This window comes from Coregonus lavaretus, assembly GCF_964263955.1.
Source record: "Coregonus lavaretus genome assembly, contig: HAP1_SCAFFOLD_1960, whole genome shotgun sequence".
Taxonomy (NCBI): domain Eukaryota; kingdom Metazoa; phylum Chordata; class Actinopteri; order Salmoniformes; family Salmonidae; genus Coregonus; species Coregonus lavaretus.
The window spans coordinates 55423-66832 of record NW_028165238.1 but is presented as its reverse complement, the minus strand read 5'-3'; the positions used below and the strand labels follow the sequence as shown (position 1 = coordinate 66832).

The window sequence follows — 11410 nt, the reverse complement described above, 5'->3', positions numbered from 1 at the left end:
GGAGCAATTATTAGGAAATGGAAGACATGCAAGACCACTGATGGAGGACAAAGAATGCTGAGTTGCGTCCAAAGAACACCATACCTACTGTGAAGCATGGGGGTGGAAACATCATGCTTTGGGGGTGTTTTTCTGCAAAGGGACCAGGACGACTGATCCGTGTAAAGGAAAGAATGAATGGGGCCATGTATCGTGAGATTTTGAGTGAAAACCTCCTTCCATCAGCAAGGGCATTGAAGATGAAACGTGGCTGGGTCTTTCAGCATGACAATGATCCCAAACACACCGCCCGGGCAACGAAGGAGTGGCTTCGTAAGAAGCATTTCAAGGTCCTGGAGTGGCCTAGCCAGTCTCCAGATCTCAACCCCATAGAAAATCTTTGGAGGGAGTTGAAAGTCTGTGTTGCCCAGCGACAGCCCCAAAACATCACTGCTCTAGAGGAGATCTGCATGGAGGAATGGGCCAAAATACCAGCAACAGTGTGTGAAAACCTTGTGAAGACTTACAGAAAACGTTTGACCTGTGTCATTGCCAACAAAGGGTATATAACAAAGTATTGAGAAACTTTTGTTATTGACCAAATACTTATTTTCCACCATAATTTGCAAATAAATTCATAAAAAATCCTACAATGTGATTTTCTGGATTTTTTTTTCTCATTTTGTCTGTCATAGTTGACGTGTACCGATGATGAAAATTACAGGCCTCTCTCATCTTTTTAAGTGGGAGAACTAGCACAATTAGTGGCTGACTAAATACTTTTTTCCCCCACTGTAGATACCTGTTTTTCTTCCATGCCAGTTTTGTGTAGTGTGTAGATTCAGGAGTGTGATAAAAGTGAATGCGGATAGATACTGCAGAGAAGAGCAGGATTGCATTTTTTTATTACGCTATCCAGCTATTCAAGTACCCATTAGTAATCACTTAATATTGCATTAATCTATGCTGAAATGTCTGATTGATGTCATATACATTTATAATGAAAATTAAGAGTTTGTTATACTGGTCCCCCGTGGGAAACACTTTAGGCTAGAAACAAGCTGTAAATGAGAAATATGGGATTTTGATGCAAATCATTTTAACATGAAATTGATGAGGCAATCCTTCGATGCACTTACCGCTATCTATAATTTAGTTTGTTCAGAAGAATGCAGAAGCTGGTCCCTTCGGGCCCGATTACTACTTAGGAAATTATGCCTTTCTTAAGCACTTCTCAGTAGTTGATATTCAGACTTACCTTATGTGGGTGCGTAATGGGCTTTGCAGGTGTGGTTCCCTTAAAGGTGCTGATTAAATGTAATTCAACCACTGAAAACGCTACCACTTGCTGGCCAACAGATTCTCTCATGGAGTTTTCATTCAATAGGGTTTTCAGTACATTTATCTTAAGCCATCCCTTTAAATACGGTGTGCTTTTAATTAGAACTTTGTCGACAGACTACAATGCATTAAGAGAACGGGTTTGATGAAACCAAGATTGAACTCTTTGGCCTGAATGACAAGCGTCACGTCTGGAGGAAACCTGGCACCATCCCTACAGTGAAGCATGGTGGTGGCAGCATCATGCTGTGGGGATGTTTTTCAGCGGCAGGGACTGGGAGACTAGTCAGAATCGATGAACAGTGCAAAGTACATAGAGATCCTTAATGAAAACCTGCTCCAGAGTGCTCAGGACCTCAGACTGGGGAGAAGTTTCACCTTCCAACTGGACAACGACCCTAAGCACACAGCCAAGACAACGCAGGAGTGGCTTCGGGACAAGTCTCTGAATATCCTTGAGTGGCCCAGCCAGAGCCCAGACTTGAATCCAATTGAACATCTCTGGAGAGACTAGAAAATAGCTGTGTAGCAATGCTCCCCATCCAACCTGACTGAGCTTGAGAGGATCTGCAGAGAAGAATGGGAGAAACTCCCCAAATACAGGTGTGCCAAGCGTGTAGCGTCATACCCAAGAAGACTTGAGGCTGTGATCGCTTCCAAAGGTGCTTCAACAAAGTACAGAGTAAAGGGTCTAAATACTTACGTAAATGTGATATTTCCGTTTTTTGTTTTTAATACATTTACATTCGCAAACATAAAAAAAAACAGTTTTTGCTTTGTCATTATGGGGTATTGTTTGTAGATTGATGAGGGGGAAAAACAATGTAATCCATTTTAGAATAAGGATGTAACGTAACAAAATGTGGAAAAAGTCAAGCGGTCTGAATACCGGACACCCCTTCAAATGAGTGGATTTGGTTATTTCAGCCACACCCATTGCTGACAGGTGTATAAAATCGAGCACAAAGCCGTGCAATCTCCATAGACAAACATTGGCGGTAGAATGGCCTTACTGAAGAGCTCAGTGACTTTCAACGTGGCACCGTCATAGGATGCCACCTTTCCAAAAAGTCAGTTTGTCAAATTTCTGCCGTCCTAGCGCTTCCCCGGTCAACATAAAGTGATGTTATTGTGAAGTGGAAGCATATAGGAGCAACAACGGCTCAACCGCGAAGTGGTAGGCCACACAAGCTCACAGAACGGAAAGCGAGGTCCATACAGAAATGGTTTGTCGAGATTGGTGTGGAAGAACTTGACTGGCCTGCACAGAGGCCTGACCTCAACCCCATCGAACACCTTTGGGATAATTTGGAACGCCGACTGCAAGCCAGGCCAAATCGCCCAACATCATTACCCGACCTCACTAATGCTCTTGTGGCTGAATGGAAGCAAGTCCCCACAGCAATGTTCCAACATCTAGTGGAAAGCCTTATCAGAAGAGTGGCTGTTATGGCAGCAAAGGGGGGGCCCAACTCCATATTAATGCCCATGATTTTGGAATGAGATGTTCGACGAGCAGGTGTCCACATACTTTTGGTCATGCAGTGTATATCTTATTGAAGGTAACTGAGGTTTTTATCTGTATTGGAAGCTTGAAATTCTAGACGATCAATCAAAACAACTGATACGTTAGCAAATATATATTTACATTTTAGTCATTCAGCAGACACTCTTATCCAGAGCGACTTACAGTGAGTGTATACATTTTTTGTACTTTATGCTTTTTTCCAACCCACAAGCTTGTCATTGCAAGCACCATGCTCTACCAACTGAGCCACACGGGATAGAATTTATATTTATTTTAGCACAATGACAGAATTGCATCATTTCAGTTTAGTCTGATTTAAATCAGGACAAAAGCCACATCTGTAAGTAGGTATTTATTTCAATACATATTCTAATACCTGTGTTGTGAAAATGATGTCACAAATCATTCATTACTGTAAAACGTTTCATTAGGCGGGTACATAAAGCTTTACAAAGTCATATCTTCATATATTTACTTACATCACTGGTATTCCTTACCCTCACTGACTTGTCATTCATAAAATAGCCAAAATGAAATAATGTAATTGTTCTTTGCATCATCGTTTCATTATATATTTTTCTATTGTCATAAAATATTTCCTTTATATATTTTCTTGTCTGTAAATGATCCAGAGCATCTAGGTGACATGGTTGAGCATTTATCTTTTCAGAGGAAATTCAATTCCAACCCAACTATCAAATAGTATATATTTGGCAAAGCCTCCAGGCTAAAACATTGGGTTGCTGTTCTGCTGGCTACTAATATTTACATGTGGAAAAATAAGAATGATAAAATAATGATGCTATGCTCCTCTTATATTGTGTTTCTTGTAAACACAAAGTTTTCAAACCAACTGTAACTGCCATCATTTATGCCCCTTTCCCCTAAAATGAGCTTAAAATGCCCCCCATTCACCAGTCCAGCTCCTCATTCATCCTTCAGGTCTTTGATTAGCAGTGGCTCCAGCTCCTTCAGGATCTCATAGAAAATATTTTTCGCTCTGCTGCCGCTTGCCCTCAGAGGTCCCATGTAGAGCTCCCTTATCTGGTCCTGGGTGGTGTGTTTGGCCATTATTGTACTGTAGCCCTCGACAGTGATGACTCTCTTGGCCAGGAGTTTATCCAAGATGGGCTTCACCTGGCTCACTCTCTGGATCAGGTCTGTCCGGTGGAGGTCAACAAAGTGCTGGTCTGAGGTAAAGATTGGTTGCAGGACAATTGCATTTAAAAGTGATGAAATTCACATTTGTAATAAAAAAAACGAAAATAATACAAAAAACGAAATAAAAAACATTGTCTGCAGTCTAAACACGTTATTTTTACCCCCTCAGCCCTTGCACTAGCCACTTTCCCTCACGGGAATCTCAGTCGAAACCAGATGCAGTTTGATTGCCATCTTAAGTGGAGGTCCAATTCACTCACTTCAGCCCTCGATTTATCTTGAGGGTGCGAGTGAACAACTTTGGTCACTTGCGGGTTTGATATGACCCACAATGCAAACTGTAGTCACATGTCAAACTCTGGTGGCCGCGAAGTGTCAAATTTAATCAACAAGGCTGCATTTTCGGCATGTCAGAAAAAATATGAAGCTAGCTTGCTAAAAAATAGAAATAGCCATTGATTTTAGCGTTGGCAAATTGGCTTAGTCTCGTAGTGAGGAGCCTATAAAACGTAACTAGATTCATAAACATTTTTGGAATTCTGAAATGTATTGGAATAAGTTACCAAACTATAAAACTAGCTAGCCAGCTATGGGTAACTGTAGCTAGCTACCTGACAGGGGTGCTAGCTAGATACGTTAGCTTACTAGACACATTAATAGCTTTAAGTTGGTTGTTTTTAAGCTCAACTTCAAAATTTCCACCAAGGACGTTGCCTCTCCGATCATCACCCTCCCATGATTGGGTAAGGGACATTTAAGGTATACTAGGATGTGACGATGTAAAACATAATTCAAGGGCTGAGGGTTTAGGCCGAGGGCTGTCTACTTTGAGTTTTAAACGCAGCCATGATAAGGAAGGCCCTCAAAATTGTCAAAGACTCCAGCCACCCTAGTCATAGACTGTTCTCTCTGCTACCGCACGGCAAGCGGTACCGGAGTGCCAAGTCTAGGTCCAAAAGACTTCTCAACAGCTTCTACCCCCAAGCCATAACACTCCTGAACAGCTAATCATGGCTACCCGGACTATTTGCACTGCCCCCCCACCCCAACCTTTTTACGCTGCTGCTACTCTGTTAAGTATTTATGCATAGTCACTTTAACTCTACCCACATGTACATATTACTTCAACTACCTCAACTAGCCGGTGCCCCCGCACATTGACTCTGCAACGGTACCCCCCTGTATATATAGCCTCCCTACTGTCACTTTATTTTACTTCTGCTCTTTTTTTCTCAACACTTTTTTTGTTGTTGTTTTATTGTTACTTTTTTGTTTAAAATAAATGCACTGTTGGTTACGGGCTGTAAGTAAGCACTTCACTGTAATGTCTGCACCTGTTGTATTTATTGGCGCATGTGACCAATAAAATTTGATTTGAAATATTAATATTCGGCCATAAATCGAATGATCTAATACGCTCGTTCAAACAGGCGTCACTGCACACTCACACTTATAAATCTAATGATCTAATAAATCACCAAGTGTGTCCAAATGTTGCCATTTTATTTTGGAAATATTGCCTTTTTATTCTCTAAATATTACCACTTTATTCACAAAATGTAATTTTGATTATATTCTCTAAATATTGCCACTTTATTCTCTAAATATTGCCACTTCTTTTTAAAGTACTATCATGTAAAAAATAATAATCCAAGTAACACCAATCATTGTTTATTTTTTTAATCCATAGGACGGAGATGGGATCCAAGCTGAATGAAAAATCATTTAGTTTTGGATCTTCTAATGTTTACAGGAATATTACAACACTTACTTTGTGAATTCTGAGTGGTTTCGTGTCTGTAGTCAGCTGGGGGAAAAACACACCAAATTGAATTATTATTATTATTATTATTATTATTATTATTATTATTATTATTATTATTATTATTATTATTATCTTTGACTTTAACTGACATGGTGTCTGTTGAGACACTGATATTTTTCGCATAATCTTTTTCTGACCTTTTCGTATTGTATGATCCCAGACGATTTCCCCCGCCACGTCACTGATAAGCTTCATCCCAAAGTCAACATCTGCATCTTCTATGAACACCTCAAAGAAGTTTGGTGTAGTGTTGTCATACCTCAGCTTCATTTTCTGTGGAGACAGTAGATGAGAGGGTGTTTCTTTTGGTAGTTTTTTTTATAGGATATTAAAATTGCTATTGCTTTTTGGACTAGATTGATATTCTGTGGGAGCTCAACCCATACAGGAGGTTTAACTTCAGCAGAGGGAGATGATGTTGTGAGGCTGAACCAATCCTTCATCCGAAGGGACTTCACTGGTTGCGGCTTTCTGATACTCCTGTATCCATAAGACTGCTCCTTTTTCTTCATAGCCTGAAGAAGCATAAGCCAACATTTCCTTATCAAAACCATTCACACATTACATTTTGTTGGATTTTGTGGTGTGAAACTGTCAATGAATGAACTATATAATATATTCTAAACCGAAAAACCGGCAACCCCAAGAAAAACTGCAGCGAGATGTTTCGACACAGCAAAACCATATCTGACTCTAATTTTATGTGTAATTTTTTACGGCACATCCACTCAGGAGGACAAAAATAAACGTTGTTTTTACAGCTTTTTCTTTTGTTTACATGCACATTTGACATATATGGCCCTTTTTTTATATACAAGTAATAAAAAGTATTTAATCAGCCACCAATTGTGCAAGTTCTCCCACTTAAAAAGATGAGAGAGGCCTGTAATTTTCATCATAGGTACACATCAACTATGACAGACAAATTGAGGAAAAAAATCCAGAAAATCACATTGTAGGATTTTTAATGAATTTATTTGCAAATTATGGTGGAAAATAAGTATTTGGTCACCTACAAACAAGCAAGATTTCTGGCTCTCACAGACCTATAACTTCTTCTTTAAGAGGCTCCTCTGTCCTCCACTCGTTACCTGTATTAATGGCACCTGTTTGAACTTGTTATCAGTATAAAAGACACCTGTCCACAACCTCAAACAGTCACACTCCGAACTCCACTATGGCCAAGACCAAAGAGCTGTCAAAGGACACCAGAAACAAAATTGTAGACCTGCACCAGGCTGGGAAGACTGAATCTGCAATAGGTAAGCACCTTGGTTTGAAGAAATCAACTGTGGGAGCAATTATTAGGAAATGGAAGACATACAAGACCACTGATAATCTCCCTCGATCTGGGGCTCCACGCAAGATCTCACCCCGTGGGGTCAAAATGATCACAAGAACGGTGAGCAGAAATCCCAGAACCACACGGGGGGACCTAGTGAATGACCTGCAGAGAGCTGGGACCAAAGTAACAAAGCCTACCATCAGTAACACACTACGCCGCCAGGGACTCAAATCCTGCAGTGGAAGACGTGTCCCCCTGCTTAAGCCAGTACATGTCTAGGCCCGTCTGAAGTTTGCTAGAGTGCATTTGGATGATCCAGAAGAGGATTGGGAGAATGTCATATGGTCAGATGAAACCAAAATATAACTTTTGGTAAAAACTCAACTCGTCGTGTTTGGAGGACAAAGAATGCTGAGTTGCGTCCAAAGAACACCATACCTACTGTGAAGCATGGGTGTGGAAACATCATGCTTTGGGGCTGTTTTTCTGCAAAGGGACCAGGACGACTGATCCGTGTAAAGGAAAGAATGAATGGGGCCATGTATCGTGAGATTTTGAGTGAAAACCTCCTTCCATCAGCAAGGGCATTGAAGATGAAACGTGACTGGGTCTTTCAGCATGACAATGATCCCAAACACACCGCCCGGGCAACGAAGGAGTGGCTTCGTAAGAAGCATTTCAAGGTCCTGGAGTGGCCTAGCCAGTCTCCAGATCTCAACCCCATAGAAAATCTTTGGAGGGAGTTGAAAGTCTGTGTTGCCCAGCGACAGCCCCAAAACATCACTGCTCTAGAGGAGATCTGCATGGAGGAATGGGCCAAAATACCAGCAACAGTGTGTGAAAACCTTGTGAAGACTTACAGAAAACGTTTGACCTGTGTCATTGCCAACAAAGGGTATATAACAAAGTATTGAGAAACTTTTGTTATTGACCAAATACTTATTTTCCACCATCATTTGCAAATATATTCATTAAAAATCCTACAATGTGATTTTCTGGAAAAAAAATTCTCATTTTGTCTGTCATAGTTGACGTGTACCTTTTTAAGTGGGAGAACTTGCACAATTGGTGGCTGACTAAATACTTGTTTTCCCCACTGTATATAGTACTTATACATGTCAGTTAGTATTTGAATTTAACCATATTATTTGTTGTAATATTTGTTCTGTCTTTTCTGGAGGGTGAAACTGGAATTGCAACCAGCTTTTTGCATGGCTTGTTTTAGAAAGGACGATATTTTGATAAAGGTTACATTTTCAATTAACTGAAAGTGAGAGATTATAATCTTGATAAAGGGGAAAATGCCATTTTTTAACAAGGGATGAGCCATTCTTAGTAATCTACTGGAGAACCAGTTCGGGTTTAAGTATAACTTTTGTATGACTGATTATTTTAGTGAGAGGTTTAATGCTTTAATATTTAATCATTTTAGCCCCCGAACTCATATTCATTATATAAATGAGCATGTTTTATTTTGTCTGGCTTGCCATTCCAAATAAAGTGAAATATATTTTGCTAAAATAAGTTGCATTTAAAAAAAAATCGAATATACCTAATATGGTTCACTTATAATAGTTTGGTTGTAATCGAGAGAGGTTAGAAAAATTATCCAGATTGCGGATTTAAGAGGAACTTTGAGTCGTCAGAGTACAATGACACCTTTGTTTTTAATCCCCTCTATATTATTGTTAGATCTAATTTGAATAGCAAAAAACTCTGGAGCTCTGTCAGAGTGACCATCGGGTTCTTGGTCACCTTCCTGACAAAGGCCCTTCTCCCTCGATTGCTCAGTTTGGCCGGGAGGCCAGCTCCAGGAAGAGTCTTGGTGGTTCCAAACTTCTTCCATTTAAGAATGATGGAGGCCACTGTGTTCTTGGGGACCTTCAATGCTACAGAAATTATTTGGTACCCTTCCCCAGATCTGTGCCTCAACACAATCCTGTCTTGGAGCTCTACGGACAATTCCTTTGACCTCAAGGCTTGGTTTTTGCTCTGACATGCACTGTCAACTGTGGGGCCTTATATAGACAGGTGTGTGCATTTCCAAATCATGTCCAATCAATTGATCTTAAAACAGGTGGACTCCAATGAAGTTGTAGAAACATCTCAAGGATGATCAATGGAAACAGGATGCACCCGAGCTCAATTTCGAGGGTCTGAATACTTATGTAAATAAGGTATTTCTGTTTTTATTTGTAATAGATTTGGTAAAATTTCAAAAAAACAGTTTTCACTTTGTCATTATGTGATATTTTTGTGTAGATTGACAAGCATTTTTTCCCCATCCATTTTAGAATAAGGCTGTAACGTAACAAAATGTGGAAAAAGGGAAGTGTTCTGAATACTTTACAAATGCACTGTACCTCAACTGGTATGTCATCCAGCCCTGGAGTTTTCCCTGGCCTAAAAGCTTTTAATTGCATCAAGAAGGTCATCCTCTGCAATTAGGCCCTTGCACAAGTCTTTCAGTACAGCTGTTAATTTTACACTATTATTAGGAAAAAATATCCTTAGGTAGTGGAAAAAGAGACAACTGAAAATAATTTTATAATAATAATAATAATAATTTATGCTTAAAGTACTTTGCTTCCTCTTTCAGAATATAATTTGGTGAATCATGGATGACTCCATCATTTGTAACAAGTTTTCTGTAAATTGTTATTGGTAGCATTTCTATGTTGAAGATTGAAAAACAATTTTGAGCATTTTTTACTTTCCATCCAATTCGCTTGACTTCTATAATACATTATACTTGATAATTCCCGAATAAGTTCCTCCATTTATTAAATTTTTTCCTCTAAATTATTCTGTGACTCTACGGTACCGTTTTTATTGCTATCCATCTGTACTGTTATTTCTTCTATTTCCTTTGTTAATGTGAACACTTTTGAATGAAATTGTTTTTGTTTTAAAGATGAGAATTGAATTGCATGACCTCTGAAGGCACATTTAAAAGTGTCCCATACAATAAGTGGATCTGCTGTACCTATGTTACGCAGGAAAAAGTCAGATATGAAATCATTTGTCTTGGTTAAAAACAGGTTGTCATCCAATAGGCTTTAATTTTATTTCCAATATCCTGGCCCATGTGGAAATTCTGTAAGAGTCATGTGGATGCCAATTATTTGATGGTCCGACTGCATTCTACCCCCATCAACACTTTAAAAAAAACTTTTGGTGCCAGCACGAAGGATACCAGTAAGTAATCAAGACGGCTAGTTTGATTAAGCCTCCTCCATGTATATCTCACTAAATCTAGATGTTTAAGCCTCCATATATCCTCTAGTTCTAATGTGTCCATGATATTTGTAATTTCCCTAAGTGCATGAGGGTGATAGCTTGTAGTGTGATTTCCTTTATGATTTACAGTCCATTGAGGTACTTAAAACTGTATTATAATCTCCCACCATAATAATCGGTCTCTGACCCCCACGGTTTCCAAAAACCATAAGTCCACCAAATTCCCCTGCTTTTGGACAGAATATAAACAGCTGTTTTTCCGTCTGTAGGAACCATATTTACTCATTTTGGGTGCCTGTACTGTTTATATTTAGGTGGAGGAGATCCACAATACAATACTTTTGAGCTAATATTCTATAAGAGGAACAAGCAGTAGAACATTTGAGGTGCTGGTAGTCAGCTCCGGTGAGCTCCTGCTCAAGTGAAGCACTGAATAGGAGCTTGGCAATATCTAGACAATTATACACTATATATTAAATGTCTTATTTTTTTAATCCACTGGTATTATCTGCATTGATACCATTAAGATATTATTTAATCACAGAGGAGAACAATAAACTGAAATAACCTGTTCTACAGAGGAATCACAGGGGACCAGATATGCATGTAGCGTGAGGAATGCTGTCTTGGCCTGGTAGAGCAGCAAGTCACAGTGCGCTTTCACCCGAAGGCCAGATCTCATGAGAACTCCTTTTGGAGAGAAGGATGGATGGAGGATCTTGACGTGGAAGCGGGTGACTTCATCCACTTTTACTATGGACACGCCACAGTCTTCTACATGTAGAACTCTCACTTTCTTTTTAAAGGAGGGATCATCGCCTGCAGAGGCAAAAACAGTACATTTGCATAAACATTAGGTTGACATTAACAAGGATTTTAAAAAGTAGTTTGCATCAGTTATATTTTAGTTATAAACAATAAAACATACCGAAACAGGCAAAATGTGGCAGATGCACTTCTTCCAGTTCTCCTGAAATGATTGTGATGTCCAGTAGGGGGCCTCCTTGCTTGTACCCCAAGCTTTTCATCATTGCCCTGTGAGGCTCCCAGG

At 39.5% G+C, this 11410-nt stretch overlaps 1 protein-coding gene across 1 annotated transcript; it reads right to left on the bottom strand.

The window, feature by feature from the left end:
• Nucleotides 1-3702: 3702 nt before the first annotated feature.
• Nucleotides 3703-11387, bottom strand: LOC311116089 (NACHT, LRR and PYD domains-containing protein 1 homolog; the record flags this gene model as incomplete). The annotated part of the gene is made up of 6 exons (XM_084191220.1): nt 3703-4038; nt 5781-5816; nt 5972-6107; nt 6221-6349; nt 10928-11178; nt 11288-11387. The coding sequence occupies 6 exons, from the start codon at nt 11385-11387 to the stop codon at nt 3776-3778; spliced, it is 915 nt and encodes a 304-aa protein (XP_084047346.1). The 3' UTR covers nt 3703-3775.
• Between the last annotated feature and the right edge of the window lie 23 nt (nt 11388-11410).